Source organism: Balaenoptera acutorostrata, chromosome 13 (assembly GCF_949987535.1).
Source record: "Balaenoptera acutorostrata chromosome 13, mBalAcu1.1, whole genome shotgun sequence".
Lineage (NCBI taxonomy): Eukaryota > Metazoa > Chordata > Mammalia > Artiodactyla > Balaenopteridae > Balaenoptera > Balaenoptera acutorostrata.
Genome location: NC_080076.1, coordinates 21759543 through 21786599, shown reverse-complemented (window position 1 = coordinate 21786599; position 27057 = coordinate 21759543). Strand labels below are relative to the sequence as shown.

The window sequence follows — 27057 nt, the reverse complement described above, 5'->3', positions numbered from 1 at the left end:
CAAAGGATGCAGATTTTTTATTTGAGTATATTGTGGTCTGGGCCAGTGTAACCACATTTGAACGAGCCCATCTGGTTCCAGAAAAGTATTTGCATTTTCAGTCCTTATCCTAAGGGATGATCAATCTTATATTCAGCAACTCCCATCAAATTGGTTTTTTCATTCTTTTTTCATTCATATGTTTGATGTTATTTCTGTCTTCTCCCCACCATGGGACCATCACCTATCACTTCTCGTTGTTTTCAGAATTACTTTACTCCTGAAGACTACCTTCCATTTCACTTCTAATCTGTGGTTAGCACAGACATTGGAAATAGACAAATTAGATTTTCATGTAAAGTAAGAGTAAACGAGTCTTAAGGGAGACACATGAAACTCAGCTATTCTATTTTGTGACATATATATCACTACTGAGATGTTTACTTCCAGATTCTCAACTTCATGTGGAAAAAGATACATAGACAAGTGGGTAGTTAAATAGGAAAGACCAGAAATTACCTTGGGATATTGAAGTTCTTATGATGTGTTGTGAAATTTGCCCATTATAGTGTGGCCTTCATGCTTCCACATACACTGCATGATAGATATTTTTCATTAAAATAAAATGTTTGCATTAGTTCTATTCAGAACAGTTCCAAGTTCCAAGTTATAGCATAAGAATTACTGAGATCCTCCTAAGTAATCATTCATTCCATTTTTTTTGTTTACTGCTCCCATGCTATTTAGCTCTTATTTTCACCTTTCTATTCTACCCTTTTCCTACACATTTTAGTTCTTCAATAATGCATTTTACCAATTCATTTCAATAAATTAAAAAATAGTGTCACCCAAGATAAGAGTGTGAGGATCATTGGGAAGAGCTGTATAATGGATCTTCTGGAGTGAACTGGCTCTGATTTTCTCAGTGACCTTCACCTCCATTACCTCATTTCTACATCTGTGAACTGCTGAAAACAATTCCAACTTAACCGCACAGCATTTTGAGAGAAAACAATTGTAGCAAAGTATCCCTAACAATTGTAGCAAAGTATCCATCAGTTTCGAGAATCTCAGGTATATTTCAGCACAAGAAGGAAGAATTCTATTGTTTCTTGGTAAATTATTCCATTTTGGGTACAGGAGCAACTCTCTTTCCCATGGATTTACAAGCTGCCTTCTGCCTGTCAGGGTTTTGGTGTGGGCGTTAATAGTGCACACCATTCAAAGTACTGGGTGGTGTTAAACAAATTGGAACTTAATGACTGTAAAGATAGCATGGTGCTGTTTTAACTAGGTGTCTACAGAGTGGTTTGGTCTTCAGTGGGGGAGTGTGTGTCACAATTTAGGTTTTATAACAACTCATAATAAGGCTAAAGTGTAGTTTTGTGAGTAAGAGTCTAACATCCAATTCACTGACTGCACAGAATGGCTGCCATTTCAGCTTTTACATGTCTCCTGAATGACGGTTTTGGTGTTTTATGTCTCCAGAATATAGAAGTTGATGGGCTATCTTATAAACTGGAAGGCCTGAAAAAATTCACGGAATATAGTCTTCGATTCCTAGCTTACAATCGCTACGGGCCAGGAGTATCTACTGATGATATAACTGTGGTTACGCTTTCTGATGGTAAGTTATAGACAGTGAAATTTGACTCCCATAGTTGTTATAATAATGAAATAATATTGGATATATGTCATAGATTCCATGTTCAAGGTTTCCTAACTAAAACTTCATGGAGTATACTAGCATACATTAGAAATTTGGCTAATTCACTCAAACTATCTATTACAGTCAAATTTAAACTTTGAAAAGGTATACACTCTGAATCAAGATGTCCTAATTAGTCATCTTCAAAGTGTGACTGCTGCCTAAGAACTCAGAATCATTTCTTTGTGTGTGTTTTGCTTTATTCCTATAAATACAGACACATTTGTACATGTGTGTGGGCTAATTTACATCAGCATCTTTCTTTTGTTTCTCCTTCTAAACAGTGGTAGATGATTAAAAGTGTAAATGATGGACAGTCCTCCTACATATACCTCTTAATTTGAAAAATATCATGAAGTTTTAGGCCAAATAACCCAGTATTGAAAATATTAAAACTGAATATGAAAATTTATATTTTAGTTTTACCTTGCCTAACAAATGAAAGATTAGACATATTTTTTAATGCCATAAAAAAGAGAAAGAAATCTTAATGAAGTAGATGAATTTGACAAAGCAGTAGCAGAGGAAACTAGAGATCTAAAAATGGATGATAATGAAAGGTTGGAAGTTTAATGAAAAGTGAAAATAAAGCACAGCACAGCATATGATGGGGCCAGTGACAATTCAGGCAGGTGCAGAAATGCAGAGATGTGACCTCCATGAATACTAAAAAGGCATCAAGCTATTTCTTTTCAGCAACTGTTTCCATGTTGGTATGTGTAATTCTATAAATTATTGATCTTTTGAATTTCAAAAAAATGACTTTAGTTTGTGATTCCTTGACTGATCCAAACTTGCTTCAATCTAGGAAAATATCTGGGTGGATATTTCATACAATATCAGTGAAATGAGGAAGGGCATGCATGTTATTAAGGATAGTGCAAAGAAGACACAGGAGTAATGTTCATTTGCAATTTCAATGTAAAATAATACTTTGTATCTGACACCACTTTGGTATCATTTTTAATGTAATTCTTAAGCCCATCCATCTGATTCTGTTATTGAAGACAGAACAGAATATTTATTGGCAGAATAAATTACTTCACAACTTATAATTATAAAAATAAAAGGAAAACAAATGAAAATGAATATTTTACATAATTTATGTAGATTTCATTCACACACTGAACTGTAATGCTGTGGCCTTATTCTCTACTTTGGTTTTAAATGTCATAAGTGAGAAAGATAGATTATTACTCATTAATCCAAGAATTATTATCTAGAAGTATTGCAACATTTAGGATTTAGAAAATGCCTTAAATAAAAGGATTTCATGACTCTAATCCAACAAACATCACTCTGCAAGGGACCCCAGCTTCCCTCTATCAGATTCATTTGATAGAGAATACGTGAACTTCAGGGGCCCCTAGGAGTGGGTACTTCAACCTCGTCTGCTTTCATCCTTACAATAAACTCATCTCTTGTACTTCAATCTGATGTCCTCTTCTCTCTACTGAAGCTATGCATGCTGAGGTCACATACAGATGAATTTAATTACAATTAATAGTCACCTGCTTCCCAGTTGTAAGTCACAAAGCCCTGCTCTCCTTGACTTTCTGGATGTTATAAAAGGGAGACGTTGTGAAAATTAAATGTTTAATCCATATAAGCACCTAAAACATGGGCATGGCATATATTTAAATGTTTAATAAATGTTATCTATGCCAATGTCTCTTTTTCTCATTATTCTAAATGTTCCTTAATATGAGGGATGATGTTATATTCATCTCTGTATCCCTCCTAACTCAGTAAATATTTATTGAATTAATCAGACAGTTCAGCCAAGCCTGTACAAATGTTTGTAAGTATAGACTCATCTTTAGGACTTCCTCTTTGTGTGACTAACTTAACATATGATTATGTGTAAATATATATGTGTTATAGAGAGCATCAGATTTCCTATAAGGCCAGAGAAATTCTTACCATAAAAAATTTATATTGGGACAATAGAAAAATTGAATAAAAGCAAAACTAAAATGCAAATAACTTTTTTTCTGAATTAATTATCCCCAAAGTATCCATGTTATGCTAAGATGCTTATAAAGATTTTATTCTGAGGAGCTGTCATCTCTAATTTAGCTCTGTTTTAATTGTTTTTCTGGGAAGAAACACTGTTTTTTTGTTCAGATTCCTCCACCTAGTGTATCATTGGTTTACAGTGTTCCACTTCTTCAAACCGTTGGGATTGTAGAGCATCAATCTAGACAGCCTAATATTTAGTGTAGACTGTAAGTAGTTTTGCCAGTTTGTTCTTAAGCACTGTCTCTGGAACTAGTTGACATGAATAGGTTACCAACAGATTTTATGAATTAATTAACATTTATTGGTATCCATGCCAACTTGCCCTGTGTTCAAAAGCAGAGGGACTGTAAGTCAGAAAGAGAAAAACAAATACAGTATGCTAACACATATATACGGAATCTAAGGGGAAAAAAAAAAAACGGCCATGAAGAACCTAGTGGCAAGACGGGAATAAAGACACAGACCTACTAGAGAATGGACTTGAGGATATGGGGAGGGGGTGGGGTGAGATGTGATAGGGTAAGAGAGTGTCATGGACATATATACACTACCAAATGTAAAATAGCTAGCTAGTGGGAAGCAGCCGCATAGCACAGGGAGATCAGCTCCATGCTTTGTGACCACCTAGAGGGGTGGGATGGGGAGGGTGGGAGGGAGGGAGATGCAAGAGGGAAGAGAAATGGGAACATATTGTATATGTATAACTGATTCACTTTGTTATAAAGCAGAAGCTAACACACTATTGTAAGGCAATTATACTTCAATAAAGATGTTTAAAAACAAAAACAAAAACAAACAAACAAAAAAAAGCAGAGGGACCAAATTTCATAGGCAAGCTTAGCTATAGGAATGTGTTTCTTACTGTTAGCACTAATATTTATTGAGTACTTATTAGTGCAAGGCCCTGCTCCACACACTTCACAACACTGTATTTTTCCCTACTTTACAGATGTCAAAACTAAGATAGAGGTCACAAAAGCTAGTAAGCAGCAGAGCCAGGTCACATAAGCGAGTAAGTAAAGAAGGGGGATTCAGTGTGGACATATATTGTTTCTCTTATTCTATAATAAATGTCTCATATTAGGTCCTTCAAGAAAAAAGCTCAGAGCTACATGTAAATTCTTTCAATCCACAAATTATGTGTACAGGACAGCACACACTTGCTAAGGGGAGGAATTCAAGTGACTATATGTACAATTTATTTACAAATTTGAGAACTTAATCTACTCTACAGAATGCTTCATTCACCATGTGCTTAAACCAGCATGCTCCACCACATTGAGAGGAGTTTCCAGACCAAATGCCTCTGATTGGCTTTAATGAACCTATTGTAATTGATAAATTACTTGACATTTCGAAGAGAAAAGCAATGAACTATGTCCTTCCTCTCTGCCTCATGAAACAATGAAGCGTTGTCAAATAAGACAAATAAAGAAAAGTCCTAATAGATAAATGTGGATTCCACTCACTTCCACCAAGCATCTAATCCTATCTGTTGTATCTATTTATTTGTAAATAGTACGGAAATTGATAGTAAGAAGAAGAGAATAATAACTAAAAATACTGTAGAAAAAAATTGTCCACTTTTTTTCCTGACTGTGTAAGGCAAGAATAGCCAGTGTGCCATCAGTGAAAAGTAAGAGAAATTTATATTGTAAAAAAATAGGCCAAATTCATTAACACCATTGTTACAAGTCCACCTTTGGGACTTGATGGCTTTAAATTCCTAATTCAGAAAATTATCAAATTGTGGTAGTTTATTATTGTTCTTATATATTCTTGGCTTTCTGAAATGAGGAGTTAAATGCCATTTATAAACTTTCATTAAAGTGACAATTAAGGGTTACATATCAACTAGCACAGTACCTAGAACAAAATGTATGATCAATTTAAATACCTTTTCTTTCCTCCAATATTCTATGGTTTCATATTATTTAATTGGTCAAAAGTGTGTGTAATATGATTAGTAAAGTATACTATGATATAAATATTAGAATATCATATGAAACCTAAACTAGAAATATTTTTCATGAGTAAGAAGTGATTTATTATCACCTAATATTAAGACATTATTTCCAATCTTAGCTTTTAAAGAATATATTTTTCAGAAGCTGTACAATTATATGATTTAGAACATAGCATTTTTTTTTCAGTTTGTACCTGTTTTAATTTTTACTGCTTTACAGAGTGATTTGAATGTGGGTCATATTAAATTCTTCCTCATTATGAGAACATCAGTTTTTTTTTTAGTTCTTTTGATCACACAAATTATTTTTATTTCCAGCCTATCTTTAATCTTTTCTTGGTACAGTCACTGTAGAAAACTTTGTATCTATAAAAACTTAACATATGTTTAACCCTCATAGGGGGTCCCCCCCACCAGTATTTCCACTCCTAGGTATAAATGAATGAAGGAAATGAGTGCAGTTGTTCAGCAGAAGACACAAACTAGAATTTTTATAGCAGCTTTATTCTCATAACTCCAAACTAGAAATTGATCCAAGTGCCATTCATCAGTAGAACAGATAAATATAAATTAGAATAATTGTATATTGTAATACTATGGAACAACAAAACAAAACAAAAAACTATTGCTACATGCAACAATATGAATGGATCTCAAGAAGTAAGCAAAAGAAACCAGCCTCTGGGAAAGAAAACACACAACTATGGTTTTGTTTTTAGTAAGCTCAAAATAAACTAATCTGTGGAGTTAGAGGTCATAATAAGTAGTGGTTACTATCAGAAAGATATTGACTAAGAAGGGACACAGTGAGCTTTCCAGGTTACTGAAAATGTTCTATATCTTGATCTAGGTGGTGTTTAAATGGGGATGTACACACACACACACCACTTTATCCAGTCATACATTCAAGGTTTGTGCACTTTCCTATGTGTTATACCTTAATTTAAAAAATAAAATTGCAAAATTATAAACTTTTTTTTTTATTGTAACCAAATTTGTTGACCAAAACTCTAAATATGAAAAATATGTTATTATAATCTTATAATCTTTCTATTAATTGATTCATTCTATAAATATTTGCTGAGTGTGCTCTATGTGCTTAACACACATCAATATTGGGGATACAGCATCAAAAGGACAAAAATCCTGGTTCCTGTGAAGGTTATATTCTGTATTTGATATGAAAACCATAGCAGAATTAAATGAAATTAAAAAATAAAGTCTATCTCCTAAATAATGAAATATTTTTTTGAAAGAATGCTTGTTGACCTAATTCATGCAAAACAAGCTCTGATAAACATTTTTCACAAGTTACATTGGTAATAACCTTTATCAAGTACTAACAAAATAAGTGACTATAATTCCTATCATGTTTATCACTTATTTATCAAAGTCAAACAAAATAAGTGATTATAATTCCTATCATGTCCAGAAAGGTCCAGGAGCTAATATTTAAGTAAGTATCCATTTGTTCATTTAATTGTTGAGTCAGTAAATATTAATTGAATGTCAGTTTGGAGGATTTAAAGATTAATCAGACATATATCATGCCCTCATAGTGATTACTTTTGAGAAGGCAAAATCAGAGTAGGACATAAATAAATTCAGGGTAAATATAAGCACCCCAGGAAAACATAGATATTGTCCAAGTTCAAATTAAAGAAGAGGAACATAACAAAAATGGCCCTTAAATTTTTGAAGATGCTGAAAGCCTTTCTTCTCTATTAAATTTATCAATTTGTCATGAAAAAAATAAGGAATACTCTGATTTATATATATTAAGCATTTACTGAATGCTACTTATATTACTGTTGTGGGACAGAATTATTTATTTATTTGTTTGTTTGTTTATTTATACGATTCATCCAAGACATCTAGAATAGTACTTGAGATATTAGAGTCATTCAGTGAATGGCTATCGTTGAATTACTAACTTGATAGAATATTCACTTTTTGATATAGTAAATATCCATTAGAAGTATTATAAAGAAAGCTGTATATGTTCTTCCTCCTTCCATGAAGGAGTGGAACAATCAAAATGCAAGTAAGAGAAGCAAAATACCTAGAAAACCCACGAAGAAAAATAAATTGCACCTTTGTTAGTAGAATTGGCTCACCAAATGCTCTCTGGTAACCTGCTTGCATCTATGACACAGAGATTTAATTACAAAGTGTGAGAAAAAAAGGGATGTAATTCTTCTTTTCACTTTTTAAGGGGTAATAAAGGTTGTATTTAAAGGGATTAAGCAACAAGAGTGACCGTTAGAATGACATATTTCATCATAAAACCGTGGAGGTCCTGAAATGCACAATATCTTAAGCCCTTAAAACCACTCTAGGAAATCTCCTGTGTGTTTTTATTGGTTCCTCTGGGAAGGTTATCACCAGAAAACTGTAATTAAATGGCAGTATTTAGTATCACGGCAGGTGCTTTTTTGCCTAAGAGTTTTGGGGGCTCCCTGGATGGATAACTGGGCCACTAAGTGAGAAAAACAAATGCAGTCATTTTTCGTCTCTCCAGGAAAATTTTGCAGTGCCACCTGGAATTGCCTACCTAATTATCCTTATGAACAGTGAAAAAGACATGCTTTCTCTTTTCAGAGAGGGTTGGAGTTTCTCTTTCGTGACTTTGGCAATAACGATCTCACCTTGTTTTATTTCTTCTAGTGCCAAGTGCTCCGCCTCAGAATGTCTCCCTGGAAGTAGTTAATTCGAGGGTGAGTTGTGGAAATGTTTACTGCTTCATTACCAATACATGTGTAACTTTCAATCACCCATCCACTGCTTGGGGTGGATGCTGGCTTCCATGTGAGGAAATGTTCCAGAACAACACAGTGAGTGGCATTAATCCCACATCTTCCACCACACTTGAATGAATTAAATGAAGGAGTTGTTTGCTTCTAGGACACTTGATTTTATAAATGTTATCATGATTAAAGGCTATTCCATCAGGTAACAAAGTTGTCTATTTACCTATACAGTAAGTCTCCCACATAACGAACCTTCAAGTTGCGAACTTTCAAAGATGCGAACGTGCCCCTGTATGCCAGCTGTTGTACTGTACTACTGTACTTTGCAGGGTACTGTACTGTAAGATTAAAAATGTGTTCTTTATTTTATGTGTTCTTTTTTTTTTAATGTATTATTTGTGTGAAAAGTATTATAAACCTATTACAGTATAGTACTATATAGCCGATTGTGTTTGTTGGGTACCTAGGCTAACTTTGTTGGACTTATGAACAAATTGGACTTTTGAACGCACTCTCAGAATGGAACTCGTTTGTATGTAGGGGACTTACTGTATAGGACATAATGTGCTAGATGGAACAATTGAATGTAGGAATGAAAAAAGTAATTGCAAGAGGTAGGATAAAGAGAGACTTTGTTTCCTGGTAGATTTAATTTGAATTGAATATTTCATCCTCATTCCTCTTCTTCTCTTACAAATATAGACATGGAAGGCTCTTCTTGAGGTCTGATATGGTTATCTGTATGAAGCAGTATTAATCAGTGATTAATGTTTTCCTGGCCTGAAAAGTTGATACAACTTTCAAAAGGGTTTAAATTCGGCTGGGAGTAGCTGAAGATAAGGAGTTAATGCCAGAATCAGTTTTCTAGAAATATCTCCTTTTTCAAGTGTGTCTCACTCAGCATTGGAAAGAAGCAAAAACCACACGGTAGAGGAAAGCAAAAGTAAGATTGGCCTGGCTTGCCTCTGTCATCATCTGGTTGTCTGCACTCAAAGAAATAATTTCACTCTCCCTGGGTCTCAGTGAGGAGATTGGCCTAACCGGTCTCCAAGCTCTAGAAGACAACAGGAAAATCATATGTGTCTTCGAGAAAGTCATACTCTGATTTTTAATCCTAGCTTCCTCTTTTAGTAACTGTATACGATGTCAGAAAAGTTTCAAACCTCAGTAAACTTCAGTTTCTATATATTCATAAAGTGTGCATGTTAATCCCTCCCTTATCTATTTGTCATGAGGAAGTAGTAATATAGCATATGCAATGGATCTAACTTAACATCAGTAGCTATTACTTCACTCAATGTACAATTTCTTGCCATATTTTGCAAAAGTCTCTGATGAAGCCATATTTTGTGATTTTTATCAGATTTACCTCTGTCAAATGAGTTTACCTTTTGGAGCTAGTGAAATGTCTCTAAAATGGTTATCCTCTTATAATTTTAGGCACTAATTGGATAAGAATGAATGAAACAAATTTAAACTTAGAAGGGAGAAAAATAAATGAACTAAGGGAAGAAAAATGAGCTAAAGGAAAATAACGAGAAATAGACATCACTTTAAAAATGACATTATTATTTACAACATTAAATATTTTATAGATGTGCTATTCTAATTAACAGATTGCCAAATCAAAGTCAAGTAGATTTTTATAATTATTGTAGGTTGCTAATGAATGAAACTGGGAGACCATACTGTAGTTTCTCTTGTTTTAATGACTCATTTTTATTAGAGTTTCACCCGATTTACATCTTTCCTTCAGGACAGAACATAGAAATTGATATAAGCTATTTTGTGTGTGTATGCTCGTATGCCATAAAAAGTCTACTTTAGCAAAGGATGAATGTTTTCTTCTGGAATGTGAATAAGGCATTATTGAATGACCCTGGTTGCTGACTGTCTTTGAATATGAACTTATTACCCTCCTGTAGGAGGGAATTCCTGGATTGCAAAATTGACTTTTTCAACTGATACACACACACACACACACACACACACACACACACACACACACACACACACACACACACACACATAATCAAATATCACAGGCCATGCTCTTCTAAAATCTGCAGTGTTTGCAGCAACCAAATATTAACACCCCTGCTTCTATCTTCCTGAAGTTATCTCTGTAACGTTGCACTACCAGAAAATTTAACTTGTTCATTAGCTTTTCAGAATAATTACAGCAGGCCCAGGCACTAGAAAGCTTCTTGCTCTCCTCTCCCTCCCTCTGTTATCTTCTTTCCTAGCTTTTAAGGCATTATAAATTATTTTTCTTGGATTGTTACCAAGAGGAAAGGAACTGGATGATCAACGCACTGTTTTATCATTCCCAATATGTTGATGCAGAGAAAAACAATAACAATATGCTATTTTGTTATTTGTCTCTTGTTTGAAACAAAAGAAAAGCTCTCAAATATACTAATATTTGCCCCAGATGATTACCATTTTAAGGAAAAAATTTGTAAAAAAAGACACATTGTAGTTGAATAAGTATTGTATTCTTTTAGACTAATAGAATTATGACTTTAATGTTATTCATTTTACTTGGAATTTTTATTTAATATAGAAGGAACAGTCATATTTTAAGTTCTTATTCTATATCATATCTGTAATTATGGAACATAATTGACCATTTTATTGACAGTCAATGAGAAAATTTCTTGGTGTTTGCACACAGATGGCTAGGATTTCTGTACATAGAACTGAGAAGTGAATACAAGGTATAAAATTATCATTTATAGATATTTGTTATGGTTATGGCCACCTATTAGCCAATTGGACCAAGAAATCATGTTACAGGATATGAAAACAGAGGGGTCCTTATACATTCAGATAAAAGAACCAAAGGAGTTTTTGGTACTCTATTGTTCTTGAAAACCCATTATACTGGATTACCTTTATAAAGCTGTAATCACAAAACAGACTAGATACCCTTTCTGCAGACTGCCTGTGAACACAAATTTTGTTTTGAAGGAATGGCTTGACCTATAGATATTATTTTTAGGTAATGGTTATGATGAGGTGGTTATTTCTCCTACTAAATATTTTTTTTACAAGAAATAAAATCTTCACAAGAAAAGAGAAAATAGTGATTTACAGTATGTACTTTAAAATGGGACTTTTTATTAGGAAAACCTTTTATAAGGATAATTTTCTTAAGATTTTACTTCGAAATTTAATTATTATTTAAAGAAATAAATATTACAACTTAATTAGTCGGCTGTTATATAAGCACAAGCTTGTAGAATGCAACGAGCTTTTTAAGTTGGCACTTGACTGTTTTCCTATGTTCCAATAGAGAAGTTCTCAGAATAAGACCATTTAGAGTATACTGAGATTCAAGGTGTTTGGGCTCTTCTGGCAGCTCTTTGAGATCTTGAAAAGTCACTGTGCCTCAGTTTCATTTATTCTTTCAACCTTTACTGTGTACTTACTATATATCTACTGTGTGTGTGTGGGTGTGGGTGTGTGTGTGTGTGTGTGCGCAAATATAATGCCAGGCACATGACCCAGTCTTTACCTTCATGGAACTTACAGTTTATTAAGAAAACATGCGAGAGACAATTCAGCTTTCATCTAACCACATTTAATCAGTTATAACTCTTCAAAGTTGACATTTTCTCCTCCTTGATAAAATGAGAGAGCTGGAGAGATAATCTCTAAAATCTCTTATGGTTCCAAACATCTTTGACTGTATTTTTACTTGTTATACCTTTCCTCAATCATTTTATCTTTACAAAATTAGGGAAAATGGCACAGGTATACTGATTAATGTATACTAGACTTTCACTCACGAGGCCAGGTATTTATCAACTAAGCACTATAGGGTGATTACAAGGAATGAAATATTAAATGCAAATAAGAAAAAACAAAATCCAGTATATCACTGGGCATGGATCATTATGTAAGTTTAGAATATTTAAACACAGTATATTGGATTCCTCTCATCATATCACCATACACCTCTCTATTGTTGAAATTCTTATCCTTAATCTATGTGGATGTCATTTTGATCACTCCTGGAAGGGGATACCCAGTTAGTCACTCACAGTTCAATAGTGTGTGATGCCATCACTGCAATAGTAGAAGATATGACTGGTTATCTTCCTGAATCTTAAAGTGTTCATTTCCCCATGTTTCAACATAATTTGGCATGCTTAAATAACTCGAAAATTAGTTTAGCAATCATGCAAATTCCCTTTACCCAGAAACTACCCAAAGGGAGAATTAAAATAGCAATTTCCACCTTCAGGAAACAAACTGATGGTTTTGGCCCCAGATGTTTTAATGTCTTTTAAAAATTAATTAGTTAATTAATATTTTAATCATACAGGGGGAATCTTAAGTGTTGTATCGTTGGGTAGCATCAGAGGGCTGTGCTTCTGAAGATGTGGTATGACAGGAAGGATTTTTTTTTTTTCAGTTAAGCTTTGACTGTTAAAGAAATACTTTATTTCTTTTTTTTTAATTAATTTTTTATTGGAGTATAGTTGATTTACAATGTTGTGTTAGTTTCTGCTGTACAGCAAAGTGAATCAGTTATACATATACATACATATACAGGAAGGATTTTGACTGAGGTCTCTGTCTTCTGTCATTGGGCTAGTGATAATTCTCTTATCAACAGAAGTGACAGCCAAGAGGATAGCTGAGTGAGGCTTTTGCATTTGATTCCCACCTGGGATATTCACTTGGTAGCGACTGTGAGCAAAATTGTCAAAATAAGGAGAAGAGGAGAAACTGGAAGAAGTAAAAACAAAGAGCCAATAGAGTTATGATGTTAATTTGCAGGTCTTCTGTATTTTTTGCGGGGGCATGTCTTTGTTTTCTTTTATTCTGAAATTGGGGTTGTCTTCTCTTGGCTGTGCAGAGAGCACTTGCATTAAGACTTTGCTGCTGTATGGCAACCTCTCTGAAACTGCACAGTTCACGTAGGTGTTCTGGAACCACTTCTACTGTCACACCATGATTCTTATAAATGTTTATCTCCCTCTTCTGTGTTGTACAAACACCTTAGATAGCTCATGAAAAATAATTTTTTGTTTGTTTGTTTCTCTCTGAATCATCCTAAATCCTTCGTAAAATACACTTTGGCCACTGAGTTACTTGGAACTGGAGCTCTGAGTCCTCCCCTCAGAAATATGGTAGATTTCTCAAATTTAATGTAGAGAAAGAGGAGACATAGGAGACCTTAGATGATTGATTCCATGTAAAGATAAATTAGAAATTGGCATTTACAATAATATTTACACTCACAAACTTCACACTGGTATTTGTACTCAGTCATAATACACAGAACATTTCTTTTTCTTTTTTTTTTAACATTTTTATTGGAGTACGATTGCTTTACAGTGGTGTTAGTTTCTGCTTTATAACAAAGTGAATCAGTTATACATATACATATATCCCCATATCTCTTCCCTCTTGCATCTCCCTCCCTCCCACCCTCCCTATCCCACCCCTCTAGCTGGTCACAAAGCACCGAGCTGATATCCCTATGCTATGCGACTGCTTCCCACTAGCTATCTATTTTACATTTGGTAGTGTATATATGTCCATATATACACTACCACTCTCTCACTTTCTCCCAGCTTACCTTTCCCCCTCCCCGTGTCCTCAAGTCCATTCTCTAGTAGGTCTGCGTCTTTATTCCCATCTTGCCCCTGGGTTCTTCATGACCATTTTTATTTTTTTAGATTCCATATATGTGTTAGCATACGGTATTTGTTTTTCTCTTTCTGACTTACTTCACTCTGTATGACAGACTCTAGGTCCCTCCCCCTCACTACAAATAACTCAATTCCGTTTCTTTTTATGGCTGAGTAATATTCCATTGTATATATGTGCCACATCTTCTTTATCCATTCATCTGTTGATGGACACTTAGGTTGCTTCCATGTCCTGGCTATTGTAAATAGAGCTGCAATGAACATTGTGGTACATGACTCTTTTTGAATTATGGTTTTCTCAGGGTATATGCCCAGTAGTGGGATTGTTGGGTCGTATGGTAGTTCTATTTTTAGTTTTTTAAGGAACCTCCATACTGTTCTCCATAGTGGCTGTATCAATTTACATTCCCACCAACAGTGTATGAGGGTTCCCTTTTCTCCACACCCTCTCCAGCATTTATTGGTTGTAGATTTTTTCATTATGGCCATTCTGACAGGTGTGAGATGATACCGCATTGTACTTTTGATTTGCATTTCTCTACTGATTAATGATGTTGAGCATTCTTTCATGTGTTTGTTGGCAATCTGTATATCTTCTTGGAGAAATGTCTATTTAGATCTTCTGCCCATTTTTGGATTCGGTTGTTTGTTTTTTTGATATGGAGCTGCATGAACTGCTTGTAAATTCTGGAAATTAATCCTTTGTCAGTTGCTTCATTTGCAAATATTTTCTCCCATTTTGAGGGATGTCTTTTTGTCTTGTTTATGGTTTCCTTTGCTGTACAAAAGCTTTTAAGTTTCAATAGGTGTCATTTGTTTATTTGTGTTTTTATTTCCATTTCTCTAGGAGCTGGGTCAAAAAGGCTCTTGCTGTGATTTATGTCATAGAGTGTTCTGCCTACGTTTTCCTCTAAGAGTTTGATAGCGTCTGGCCTTACATTTAGGTCTTTAATCCATTTTGAGTTCATTTTTGTGTATGGTGTCAGGGAGTGTTCTAATTTCATTCTTTTACATGTAGCTGTCCAGTTTTCCCAGCACCACTTATTTAAGAGGTTGTCTTTTCTCCATTCTATATTCTGCCTCCTTTATCAAAGATAAGTTGCCCATATGTGCGTGGGTTTATCTCTGGGCTTTCTATCCTGTTCCGTTGATCTATATTTCTATTTTTGTGCCAGTACCATACTGTCTTCATTACTGTAGCTTTGTAGTATAGTCTGAAGTCTGGGAGCCTGATTCCTCCAGCTCCGTTTTTCTTTCTCAAGATTGTTTCACTGTTAGGGGTCTTCTTTGTTTCCATACAAATTGTGAAATTTTTTGTTCTAGTTCTGTGAAAAATGCCACTGGTAGTTTGATAGGGATTGCATTGAATCTGTAGATTGCTTTGGGTGGTATCATCATTTTCACAATGTTGATTCTTCCAATCCAAGAACATGGTATATCTCTCCATCTATTTGTATCATCTTTAATTTATTTCATCAGTGTCTTATAATTTTCTGCATACAGGGCTTTTGTCTGCTTAGGTAGGTTTATTCCTAGGTATTTTATTCTTTTTGTTGCAATGGTAAATGGGAGTGTTTTCTTAATTTCACTTGCAGATTTTTCATAATTAGTGTATAGGAATGCAAGAGATTTCTGCGCATTAATTTTGTATCCTGCAATTTTACCAAATTCATTGATTAGCTCTAGTAGTTTTCTGGTAGCATCTTTAGGATTCTCTATGTAGAGTATCATGTTATCTGCAAACAGTGACAGTTTTACTTCTTTTCTGATTTGGATTCCTTTTATTTCTTTTTCTTCTCTGATTGCTGTGGCTAACACTTCCAAAACTATGTTAAATAATAGTGGTGAGAGTGGGCAACCTTGTCTTGTTCCTGATCTTAGTGGAAATGGTTTCAGTTTTTCACCATTGAAGACGATGTTGGCTGTGGGTTTGTCATATATAATCTTTATTATGTTGAGGTAAGTTCCCTCTATGCCTACTTTCTGGAGGGTTTTTATCATAAATGGGTGTTGAATTTTGTCAAAAGTTTTCTCTGCCTCTATTGAGATGATCATATGGTTTTTCTCCTTTAATTTGTTAATATGGTGTACCACATTGATTGATTTGCGTATATTGAAGAATCCTTGCATGCCTGGGATAAACCGCACTTGATCATGGTGTATGATCCTTTTAATGTGCTCTTGGATTCTGTTTGCTAGTATTTGGTTGAGGATTTTTGCATCTATGTTCATCAGTGATATTGGTCTGTACTTTTCTTTTTTTGTGACACGTTTGTCTGGTTTTGGTATCAGGGTGATGGTGGTCTCGTAGAATGAGTTTGGGAGTGTTCCTCCCTCTGCTATATTTTGGAAGAGTTTGAGAAGGATAGGTGTTAACTCTTCTCTAAATGTTTGATAGAGTTCGCCTGTGAAGCCATCTAGTCCTGGGCTTTTGTTTGGTGGAAGATTTTTAATCACAGTTTGAATTTCAGTGCCTGTGATTGGTCTGTTTATATTTTCTATTTCTTCCTGGTTCAGTCTTGGACGGTTGTGCATTTCTAAGAATTTGTCCATTTCTTCCAGGTTGTCCATTTTATTGGCATATAGTTGCTTGTAGTAATCTCTCATGAACCATTGTATTTCTGCAGTGTCAGTTGTTACTTCTCCTTTTTCATTTCTAATTCTGTTGATTTGAGTCTTCTCCCTTTTTTTCTTGATAAGTCTGGCTAATGTTTTATCAATTTTGTTTATCTTCTCAAAGAACCAGCTTTTACTTTTATTGTTCTTTGCTATCGTTTGCTTCATTTCTTTTTCATTTATTTCTGATCTGATCTTTATGACTTCTTTCCTTTTGCTAACTTTGGGGTTTTTTTGTTCTTCTTTCTCTAATTGCTTTAGGTGTAAGGTTAGGTTGTTTATTTGAGATGTTTCTTGTTTCTTAAGGTAGGATTGTATTGCTATAAACTTCCCTCTTAGAACTGCTTTTGCTGCATCCCGTAGGTTTTGGGTCATTGTGTTTTCATTTTCATTTGTTTCTAGGTATTTTTTTTTATTTCTTCTTTGATTTCTTTGGTGATCTCTTGGTTATTAAGTAGTGTATTGTTTAGCCTCCATGTGTTTGTATTTTTTACAGATTTTTTCCTGTAATTGATATCTAGTCTCATAGCATTGTGGTCTGAAAAGATACTTGATACGATTTCAATTTTCTAAAATTTACCAAGGCTTGATTTGTGACCCAAGATATGATCTATCCTGGAGAATGTTCCATGAGCACTTGAGAACAAAGTGTATTCTGTTGTTTTTGGATGGAATGTCCTATAAATATCAATTAAGTCCATCTTGTTTAATGTATCATTTAAAGCTTGTGTTTCCTTATTTATTTTCATTTTGGATGATCTGTCCATTGGTGAAAGTGGGGTGTTAAAGTCCCCTACTATGACTGTGTTACTGTCGATTTCCCCTTTTATGGCTGTTAGCATTTGCCTTATGTATTGAGGTGTTCCTATGTTTGGTGCATAAATATTTACAATTGTTATATCTTCTTCTTGGATTGATCCCTTGATATTTATGTAGTGTCCTTTTTTTTCTCTTGTAATTGTCTTTGTTTTAAAGTCTATTTTGTCTGATATGAGAATTGCTACTCCAGCTTTCTTTTGATTTCCATTTGCATGGAATATCTTTTTCCATCCCCTCACTTTTAGTCTGTATGTGGCCCTAGGTCTGAAGTGGGTCTCTTGTAGGCAGCATATATATGGGTCTCGTTTTTGTATCCATTCTGCCAGTCTATGTCTTTTGGTTGGAGCATTTAATCCATTTACATTTAAGGTAATTATCTATATGTATGTTCCTATTACCATTTTCTTAATTGTTTTGGGTTTGTTGTTGTACGTCTTTTCCTTCTCTTGTGTTTCCTGCCTAGAGAAGTTCCTTTAGCATTTGTTATAATGCTGGTTTGGTTGTGCTGAATTCTCTTAGCTTTTGCTTGTCTTTAAAGCTTTTAATTTCTCCATCAAGTCTGAATGAGATCCTTGCTGGGTAGGGTAATCTTGGTTGTAGGTTTTTCCCTTTCATCACTTTAAATATGTCCTGCCACTCCCTTCTGGCTTGCAGAGTTTCTGCTGAAAGATCAGCTGTTAACCTTATTGGGATTCCCTTGTATGTTAGTTGTTGTTTTTCCCTTGCTGTCTTTAATATTTTTTCTTTGTATTTAATTGTATTTGTATTTAAACTTTTGATAGTTTGATTAGTATGTGTCTTGGTGTGTTTCTCCTTGGATTTACCCGGTATGGGACTCTCTGTGCTCCCTGCAATTGATTAACTATTTCCTTTCCCATATTAGAGAAGTTTTCAACTATAATCTCTTCAAATATTTTATCTGTCCCTTCCTTTTTCTCTTCTTCTTCTGAGACCCCTATAATTCGAACGTTGGTGCATTTAATATTGTCCCTGAGGTCTCTGAGACTGTCCTCAATTTTTTTCATTCTTTTTTCTTTATTCAACTCTGCAGTTTTTATTTCCACTATTTTATCTTCCAGGTTGCTTATCCGTTCTTCTGCCTCAGTTATTCTGCTATTGATCCCTTCTAGAGAATTTTTAATTTCATATATTGTGTTGTTCATCACTGTTTGTTTGCTCCTTACTTCTTCTAGGTCCTTGTTAAACGTTTCTTGTATTTTGTCCATTCTATTTCCAAGATTTTGGATCATCTTTACTGTCATTATTCTGAATTCTTTTTTGGGTAGACTGCCTATTTCCTCTTCATTTGTTAGGTCTGGTAGGTTTTTACCTTGCTTCTTCATCTGCTGTGTGTTTCTTTGTCTTCTCATTTTGCTTAACTTACTGTGTTTGGGGTCTCCTTTTCACAGGTTGCAGTTTTGTAGTTCCCATTGTTTTTGGTGTCTGCCCTCAGTGGCTAAGGTTCGTTCAGTGGGTTGTGTAGGCTTCCTGGTCAACGAGACTAGTGTGTATGTTCTGGTGGATGAGGCTGGATCTTGTCTTTCTGGTGGGCAGGTCCATGTCTGCTTGTGTGTTTTGGGGTGTCTGTGACCCTTATTATGATTTTAGGCATCCACTCTGCTAGTGAGTGGGGTTGTGTTCATGTCTTGCTAGTTGTTTGGCACAGGATGTCCAGCACTGTAGCTTGCTGGTCATTGAGTGGAGCTGGGTCTTGTCGTTGAGATGGAGATCCCTGGGAGATTTTCGCTGTTTGATATTACGTGGAGCTGGGAGGTCTCTGGTGGACCAGTGTCCTCAACTTGGCTCTCCCACCTCAGAGGCATAGCCCTGATGCCTGACTGGAGCACCAAGAGCCTTTTGGGAGGTCTGAGGTGTTCTGCCAGCGTTCAGTAGGTGTTCTGTATGAGTTGTTCCACATGTAGATGTATTTCTGATGTATTTGTGGGGAGGAAGGTGATCTCCACTTGTTACTCTTCCACCATCTTGAAGCTCCTCCTCTGTACTCACTCTGGCACAAGGTGGCCATCCCTGGTTTCACATCAACATGATCTCAGGCACAAACCTCCTTGTTTTTCCATTTTGTCTTTAAGTTAGTTGTCGAAACAATTGGCCCACCGTCCCAGGACTGTTGTGGCTTTGGCTGTTGGGGCCCCTCCAGAGCTGGCAGCCTCAGTGAGGCCACCCTCCCCTTGGGCTCCGAGGCAGTTCAGTGATGGCAGAGGGAAGAGACCCTGAGCTAGCTAGTACACAGAACATTTCTGCTCGAATATAATGTCTTGAATTCAATTCAAGTAGGTACCGATCTCTTGTATTTTTTTTTTTTTTTTTTAGTTACTGATTCCATGATTGATTCATTATGTAACTGTTTTCTGAGCATAGATAATGTCCATGGAGCAATGAATGAAAGTGTTTTGGGAACGTGAGAGGGTCGGAGCATAATTATAAGGAAGGGAATGTTTCCTGATAATTCTTATAGTCTAGTCTTTCTTTTTTTTTGTCTAGAATTTGTAGGCTAGACTTGATATGTTTTTAAATTATATTAAAATAAGGCAACATGTAATAATTCATGAGACTCCCTCAAAAATAAAACTGTGTCTGCAATTTGTTTAGAACCCATCTTCAGATAGCTGCTATCCTACTTACTTTTTTGAAAAATACATTTTTTAATTGGGGTAAAATATACATAACATAAAATTTACCATTTTAACCATTTTTAAATGTACAGTTTATAGGCATAGGTACATTCACATTGTTGTCCAACAATCACCATTAATTTTCAGAACTCTTTCATCTTCTCATCTTCATTATACCCATTGTATAATAATACCCCATTCCTCCCCTTCTTCCAGGCCCTGGCAATGATCATTATACTTTCTGTTTCCTGACTTATTTTATAAAAGAGTGAGGATACCAATTCATGGAAAAATTTATTATTGCCTTTTCAATTTATCTTAATAGAGAAATAAAACACTTTTAAAACATTAGGTCTTCACTTTCACATGGAAATGAAGGATTTAATTAATGAACCACAGTGGTTAAGAATATAGGAAGATGCTTTAACTGGCTGGGAAGAAATTCCTCCCTTCCCATTATTGATACTGCTTTCAGAATACTTCTGTTCCAAAGTCCCACACTGATGTACTATTTTTTTTAAATCTACTGATAAAGCCATCTGTCATAGTTAACAATAAAGAACCAGAAATATATGCATGAGATTATTCTGGAGTAACTTTGGGAAACATAATTTTGGTCACCAGCAACAGTTGTATATCCCATTATAATTTAGATCAGAGCTCCTAGCCAGTAGTTAAATTGATCCTTTGATTTATTTTTGAAGTTCCAATAAGTCAGCTTTTTTAGTGAAAACACAATAAATGGATAAACTCTGAATGGGAAGGATAGTAAGACAGTAAAAAATTTGGATAACCAATTTTTAAATAATATAAATGTATCATGCCATTTAAATACATTCTGCAAATAAGTTAAAGAAGAGAATACTCTGAAAATTCGAAGCATATCTTTATATCCTTCTATCACTCATTTTCTTAGGTACTTATCTCATGGTACTTTTCCAAGCAATGATATTTTTTAAAAGTGGTAGAATAATAAGTCCCCTATTGAAGATACAAAAGGCTGTGAAAAGTGTTTGTCTAGTTCTCCTTTGCCCAAATGATTTCTTTCTACAAAAGCATTTTGTAGTAAATGCTATCTTTAAAACTTTTTCAGTCTCTTACCTTAGCATCACGATATACATTCCAAACCAGAACAACATACTCCACAAATTGAGTAACCGCATCCCCTACATTGTTACCTGAATTAATTTGAAGTAAAAATATAAATTGAGTTAGTGAAAGAAGAAAAATTTATGAAGAGCTAGAAGTAAATCTAGGAACAGTCTTTATAAAGTGCCTATGTACGTAACTAAAGAATAGGGAATTAAGAACCATCAAAGGTGTCTATTATATAATTCGAATAAGTTAGAGACATGATTAAATCTCCATGTCTATATGAAATTTTGTAATGTAAACAGGATAGAAAAACATTTTCTAGAAGTTCTCATCTTCATACTTCAAATACTTAAGTGCATCATTTTTTGCTATTGTGTGTTTTGAGGTTATTATATTTTGCTCTTTCCAAATGTATTCTAGTCACTGCCACTTAGTATACCTGCACAAAGGCTATGACAAAGAGTCTAAATTATGTGATAGACTACCATTCTCTTTAGAGTTCTAGTCCCACTTTAATATCACCTTGTAATATGTACTTCATCACACACATTTCCGATGGATCCAATTCTGGTTGGCTCTGAAGGAAAAGCTCAAGCCATACATTTTTGAAAAGTGGTAGGTTTAATAATGGGCTTAAATGAAATGAACCTAGGTCTAGTGATAAGGTCTCTGATTTTAATTTAGTTCGTGGAAGTTGCCCTTATAGTTGGAATGGTTGATTAGTTAGAGGACATGAAGAGATTCAGTCCTACCAGTAGGTAAAATCAGTTGCTAACTATGTGATTTGATTTAAGAGATGTTGAAATATTCATTTAATTCACTAGTTTAGCTTAAAATGTTATTTATCTTACAAAACAACTATTGAAAAACAAATCTTTCATCTGAAAGGTTTAAGATATTAGCATGAGTTATTGTCATTAACATTCTTGACACATATTTAAGGAGCACCTAATTATAACTGTAACAATAATAATAATAATGACAGTAACTAACTTTTTCAGCAGGTGTTTCGTGGCTGGCAATGTGCTAAGTAATGAAAGCCCTATTTACTCCTTATAACAACACTATAAGTATTATTTGTTAAACCAATGATTACTGAGCTTATTGCTGGAAAAGCTACAATGAAGGCGGTCAAATGTCCTTCTAAATTAAGCACAGTGATATGACACAGAGGGAGCTAATTTAAATCAGATTGTCAGGGAAGGGCCTTTTAAGAAGATGACACGAGCTGAGACAAGAATATGAAAAAGGGCCAGTATTGTCACACTTAAAATAAATCCTTCCAAGTAAAGCTAACAACTAGTGCAAAAACCTTGAGAAGGGACCCATGTGTGCATGATTGTAAACTTGAAGTAATAGCAATATGAGTGGATTATAGATCCCTGGGTCAGAGCTAGATCATAGGGGCTTTATAGGGCATGGTAAATACTGGGATTCATTCTGTGGACAATGAAAAGGGTTTTGAAAGGGGAATAATCTCATTCAACTTTTTAAAAGATCAAATTGGCTGCTATGAGGAAAATTATTGGGGATAGGGCAGAGTGGAAGCCAGGAGACCAGTTAGGATACAGTTGAGTGATCTCTATAAGATGATTGTAGTTGAAACCTGGGAGTCATCAGAGCAGTTGAAGAGAGAAGTGGAAAAAATCATATGTGTTGTGTCTAGAGCCAAGAAGATTGGCTAGTGGATTGTATTAAACACACACACACACATGGGAAAGAGAAGAATCAAGGACAGAGACCAGATTTTTGCTACAGAAAGATGAGTTAATTGTGGAGTTGTTTAATGAGATAAGGATGATTGGAGAAAAAAAGAAAAAAATTGGTTTAGAGAGAACAATCAATTAGTTTTTGGACGTGTTGAATTTGAGATAACTATTAGACATATGATTAGGGATGTCAGTCATGTAGACAAGTTGGTATATAAGACTAGAGGTCTGATGACTGGCCAAGAGATAGATATTTAGGAGTCACTGTCATATTGATGACATGTAGGGAGAGATTATAGTTGGAAAAAATATAGATCTTAGGACACTACACATTTAGAGTTTGGTCAGATGAGAAGGAACAAGAGTAGTAGGAAAAAACACAGGTTTAGTGTTACAGAGGTCAAGGGGGTAGAGTGGATGCTGTTAACTATGTCATGTGCTGATGAAAGATATAGTAGAATAACAGCAGCAAAGTGACCGCCATGGGAGGGAGCGTGATGATGGAGAGGAAGTTGGGAGATTGAGTAGACTGAATGTAGATGATGTTTTTGAGAAATTTTGCTCTGAATTGGAGCAAAGAAGTGGATAGTAAAACTTTAGGAGGTGGTAGGCTTGAGGGATGTTTTACTGTTTGTTCATTGTTTGTTTTTGAACATGAGTGATACTGCAACTTTTAGAAATAATGCAGTACAAAGGGGGTGATTTATGATGCAGAAGAGAGAGTGGAAACCTGCAAGAGTGCAAGCCTTTGAGTAGGCAAAACAGCAGAGGGTACTTCAATCTTGGTAAGATGAGCAAAGATGGAGGGAGTGGGTGTGGATGCAGACGTGTCAGTCAGTTCGGAGCTGGGAAGATGAGACGTGTGAGAAAAGATCATCACCAGAGTGTAATGGCTTGGAGGATGAAGTATTGAGGGTTTGAAGAGAGGGGGAAAGATGAACAATAGTTATTCCAGATTATAGAAAGAGATCATAATATATGTCAGCAGTGTGGACTGACCAGTTGAGATTTGATGTCATGAATTTAAAGTGGAACTGGCCAACACAATTGTGTTTGGTTTTCTTCCCATGGCTGGTTGCTTGGTTGCTGGTCTGGGGTTGGGAGAAGGTTTTCTTTTACTCTGTTCAGAGTTTGCCAAAGGAGAAGGGGTGGAGTTATCAGGTTTGACAAGGGAGTGATTAAAAAGAAGACCCACGGAGTCTAAACTAATGAAAAAAAGGAGGGCATGGTTGGGGTGGGGGCGTGTTGCATAATGAAAAAGTGATAAGGTCATTGGATTGTATAATTATCCTCATTTTACCAAGGAGACCACTGATGCTTAGAGAGACCAGGTAATGGGCCCCACTGCCCCACAGGGAAGAAGTGGCAGCACTGGGATTTGAACCTAGATTAGGGTTGTTGGTCATTTGGCCACACTGTCTCCAAATTATAGGGTCTTATGAGGTAAAGGGTACAAAGCAGAATTCAAAATAAACTTTGTCTTCAAGTGTTTCAAGTTCTTAGTGGAAATAGTTCCCAGGCAGAAGGTAAGTTCTAGATCAGCAGCTAGGAGATGGATTCAACCATCCAGTGGAACTCTGTGGAAAGCATGGGAAGAGATTGGGTGTAAATGCTGAGAAAGGAGAGCTAAGAAGGGGATTTAAAAAAGAAAAACACATTTCCTTGACTTCCCAGTTTTTCCTGGAGGGAATCTACAATTAAGATTCTGTATCTCACAACGATGTATTTCTCTCTGATGAGCCTAAAAAACACTTCAGAGGAGCTGCAGTTTGTTAAGTGAACAAAGCGGACACCTCAACAAATTTTATTAAGCAATCTTCAAAACTTCTGGCATTTCCAAATGCAATTCTGGTTTTTCCTCAATTCCAAGTTCTAGAATATTTTCTTATTGAATGTTTGAAAGGGAAAAATTGAGATCACAGAGAAGAGCTTTACCTTAGCCCTCAAGGTTTGTTGTCAGTAAAATAAAACCTCTAATTGATCAACAGCTGTGGTCTGGAGCAATTAGGAATTGTGTGTTAGATTCAGAGAAAATGCAAATCAGAGCACTGGGCATACATTTCATTAGCAAACATTGTAAATTTAAATAATAAACAAAACTAAATCAAATGGGCATAACTTAGATAAATATAGAGCAAATGTTGCCAGGTAATAGTGCAACTGTCTAAATAAGAGTACTATTTTAAGATATAGATGCTTTGGCAACCAACCTAAATCTAAAGTATCTTTCCCTTGAGGTCATTTTAGTTTAATCTCATTAAAAAACCCTCTAACATTATGCAGTTGGAATATATACTCCCAGTAACATTCAACATTGAAATCTACTTATTTCGTTTATTTTATTTTTTTAAATTAATTAATTAATTTATTTATTTTTGGCTGTGTTGGGTCTTCGTTTCTGTGCAAGGGCTTTCTCTAGCTGTGGCAAGCGGGGGCCACTCTTCATCGCAGTGCGCGCGGACCTCTCACTGTCGCGGCCTCTCCCGTTGCGGAGCACAGGCTCCAGACGCGCAGGCTCAGCAGTTGTGGCTCACGGGCCCAGTTGCTATTTCGTTTATTATGTTGCTCTTTCACATAGAAAATGGTGGCCTTCGTTAGTTTTCTAAAGTTGTCAAAAACATCACTCAGTCCACCTGAAAACTATGTGAAATTGATAGTTTCTAAGAGAGTGATCTTCATGATTCCTGAACATTTTATAGAAAGTACGCTGCATATTGAATACAAATGAATGTTTCAAATACATTGAAAAGTATGTAATGGTAGGTTAAAAAGTATTGAAGAACAATTTTGTATTTTCAGAAAATTAACTTGAGATCATATGACATCTAATCTTAATGGAACTGGGAGAAATTACTTGTGTCTTCTACAAATAACTTTGTTCCGGAATAAACGATAAGAAATTTTGTGGGGTTTTTTTGGTGTAGTGACTCAAGTTCCTCCTACTTAAACATTTCTCATCTTTCAGAGAAATCTATTTGACAGACTGTTTTGTGTTTTAGCTGAGAGGCAGTAGCTATTAACTAGATCATTGTCTATTTTTACATGGGTAACGTTGAAGACACACAAAAGGGATTTATATGTGAAGAAATGTTTCATACTGACTTTAAACAATATGCATCCTTTAAAAATATGAAGCTGACCATAGATTTTTATCTTTTATGCATAGATGAGTCTAAATGTTGCAAAGAATATATATATGTATATGTCCATGGCGGTAGTATCAACATCTATTTTTCCAGAGATGTATATATTTCAATATTTCCAAGTTGAGTTTTCTTTTTTGTACTTCAAAGAAAGAAAAAACCATATTTGTGTTTCATTTGAGTGCTAATCAAATCAAATTGAAATCAAATATCATGGTACTTAAAGGAAACATTGTCAGTTTAAAAAAATCTCCAAATGGTCTCTTAATTTGGAAGTTTTATTAGAGAAAAGGCAATGAAGAGTTTCAAGATTATTTCCATTAAAATCTTGGGTAAATTCTTTCATGTGCTTATTCATTCATACCTTCATTTATTCATTTGTTTGTTTAATAATAAATATTCATTGAGTATATACCATGTGACAGACACTAGCTAAACACTTCAACTCTGCTAGTTTAACAAGAGGCCTCTTTGCTTAGGAATCTAAGTCAGGAATCTCAACACCTCAATGAATGAGATCAAACAGATTTTCTGTTCTTATGGAAGAAATTAACTTCTCTACCTACGATAAAGGGAGCAGGAGCTTGCCCCTTGCATATTGGTTAGTGATTGTTGGGGCATTTTCTGATTATCCTTAGCTTTGATGTAGTCAAAGAGTTGTTCTGGGCGTATGAGATGCCAGGTCTAGAAAGCTGAACCTCAGCTACAGGTGGGACTGAATCTGCTCATTGTTCTACTGTCCTGGAACTGAAGCTGGATGTGTCTGAGTCAGCAGGTGGAGGTTATCAGCTTGGAGAAAGGAGAAGTTGAAGGCCAGAGTTGAAATGCTCAGACTTTAAGGAGCATTGAAATCCCTTAAGGCAGGTACTTGTTTAAAATGCAGAAACCCTTCCCCTCACCCTTCAACACACACACTTCTGATTCAGTAGGTCTCCTGTCTAGAAAACT

The 27057-nt window shown here is 35.2% G+C and overlaps 1 protein-coding gene across 1 annotated transcript in view; it reads left to right on the top strand.

Annotated features, from left to right (window-relative positions):
* The window catches only part of DCC (DCC netrin 1 receptor), a 1191297-nt gene that overhangs the window by 854236 nt on the left and 310004 nt on the right, over nucleotides 1-27057 (top strand). Inside the window, exons 11-12 of the mRNA XM_057527412.1 lie at nucleotides 1468-1606; nucleotides 8343-8392. Coding sequence (XP_057383395.1) covers nucleotides 1468-1606; nucleotides 8343-8392 — 189 coding nt within the window. The remainder of the gene's footprint in view (nucleotides 1-1467; nucleotides 1607-8342; nucleotides 8393-27057) is intronic.